General features: G+C 45.4%; 1 protein-coding gene across 1 annotated transcript in view; it reads right to left on the bottom strand.

Annotated features, from left to right (window-relative positions):
* The window catches only part of LOC101857491 (semaphorin-5A), a gene marked incomplete in the record, with an annotated part of 95717 nt that overhangs the window by 1720 nt on the left and 91702 nt on the right, over positions 1–2295 (bottom strand). Inside the window, 4 exon segments of the mRNA XM_035970501.1 lie at positions 15–151; positions 627–703; positions 910–1108; positions 1692–1834. Coding sequence (XP_035826394.1) covers positions 15–151; positions 627–703; positions 910–1108; positions 1692–1834 — 556 coding nt within the window.

Below are 2295 nucleotides of genomic sequence, written 5' to 3'. Positions count from 1 at the left end.
CACCAACCACATACCAGGATAGTCTAGCACCGGACACTGTCTAAAATCCTGCTCCCACTCTGCGGCGTGTGGATTTCCTCCAGGCGCTGCCGTACACCTCTGTCTCCGCGAGTCCCAGCCACAGTACGGGTCCTGGGCGTTCATACACATCCTGGTGACACACACACACACACAAATTGCACAATTTGTCAAACAGTGACCAGTATGATTCTTCACATAATGAGTTCCTCCAATTGAGACTATATGGTTGCTCATATAAAGACCATAATCTCCTCAAATAGTAACTATACAGGTTATAAAATAATAATTATAAAAAAGTCACTCAAAAATGACTATAAGGTTCCTGAAAGCAGTACTATGCCGATTTGACCGATGGACAGTACTTAAACCTCTATGTCTCAATATTGCTTAAAGTACAATATTTACTTTATATGTATATAAATAATGTTCATCTTCATAAATAGAAACAAAGTAGTTTGACCTTGTTGACGAATAAGCAATTGTAGAAGGAAATAATCTAGGTAAATACGTTTTTTTCCTGGGTGGGGGAGGGAGGGTGTTGAAGAGGGAGGAGAAAAAGTTGCGGGGGGGGGGGATAAAGGGTATATAAAAATCCGACAACTCACGTGCTGGTGGTAAAGCGGTGACATCTTTCTACAGGAATCTTGAGAATGTCGCCATCCGTGGAAATGTAGATGGCACCCTGCAACAAAACAGGTTGGATGGGGAGGGTTAATTTTGGTATATCTGACTGTTCGTTGTTTGGTTTGCCTTTCAAGAAAAGACGTAAGCTGCACATGGATATAAGGAAGAAATAGATAGTTCTGTTTTGGGGACATAATATAATCCCTTATTCATTATTTTCATTCCCATAGTACAGTGCCCCCTAAGTCAACCCGTCTCCCTCACCTGGTAGGGCGAGATCTTCATGCTCTTCACGGGCCTAGGCTTGCCGTTCTGCACAATCTTGATCTCCTCTATGAGACAAGTCTTGTTTGTCCCTGGCAGTCTCAACATCTTCCGCACCTTGCCGTCCTCTGTGGCTAAAAATAGCACATCGTACAGATTCGCCTTGGTCAGCACGTGATCCACCACTATGTGAGTCCATCTGGAACAGGTTTAGATTGTGTGAAGATAATGTACATTCACACAATTACTGCCATAAAGTGTTGAGAAAATGGAAAGCTTCGGAGACGGAAACAAAAAAGGGAAAGTTACAAACAAAGGACCTATCTGTAGAACACTTCATGCACTTGATGTTCACTCTAGAAGGAATGACGAAGAGTACAAATACGCTTAGATCTACATCCACATTCACCTGCTCAACCTTCTCTCTCCCATTTTTCTTTCTCCTCTATCACCATCACCATCTTCTTTCCTCTTTCGTTCAATTTTTCTCCTTCTCATCCATCATCTTTGTCTTTGTCTAACCCCCTATCACGATTACTATCAGCCTATTCCTCTTACTCTGTTGTTTACATCTTCCTCTTGCTCTCCCACCACTACACGTTCAACCTCATTTTTTTCACATTCCGCTCCCCCCTTCCCTCTGTCTCTCTCTCTCTCTCTCTCTCTCTCTCTCTCTCTGTCTCTCTCTCTCTGTCTCTCTCTCTGTCTCTCTCTCTCTCTCTCTCTCGCTCTCTCTCTCGCTCTCTCTCCCCTTCCCTCAGTCTTCTCCTCCTCCCTCTCACCTCTCATTCTCCCTCATGATAAGAGGCCCAGTCTCCCTGGATGCGACAGCTTTGTCCATCAACTGGTACCGCTTGGCGTTCATCCACCACAAGTCTGAGGACTGCTCGCTGGAACGTTTGCTGCTGGAACTTTCTAGAGAACACTGTGTGGGGAAAAATGGACACAGGATTGATAAGGAAGGATGGTTTTTTGTTTGTTTGTTTGTTTCTTGGGGGGTGGGGGGAGCAGATCGGTTGTAACATAAAAGTTGTTTGGAAGATATAATAAACACTGGAAACAGATAGCAAAAGAGACTTACAACAAGCACAGAGACACACAGCAATATATTCGTCCCCCTCTCTCCCCTCCTCTCTCTCCCCTCCTCTCTCTCTCTCTCTCTCTCTCTCTTACCCCACCCACCACCCATCCCCCACACGCGAACACACACAACATCCCCCACTACACACACTCCTCCCCACAAATACACTCACCCACCCACACGTCCACGCCCACCCATCTTGGAATGAGACAGTTTGTTTTCATTGGGTAGCCAGACGGACGAGTGATCCACCTGGTGTTTGAAAGGCCCGTCAAAGGTGGCCTGTTAGACACGCTGACACACAC

This window comes from Aplysia californica, unplaced genomic scaffold (genome assembly GCF_000002075.1).
Source record: "Aplysia californica isolate F4 #8 unplaced genomic scaffold, AplCal3.0 scaffold00275, whole genome shotgun sequence".
In the NCBI taxonomy this organism is placed as follows: domain Eukaryota; kingdom Metazoa; phylum Mollusca; class Gastropoda; order Aplysiida; family Aplysiidae; genus Aplysia; species Aplysia californica.
This window is presented reverse-complemented; position numbering and strand designations above follow the sequence as displayed.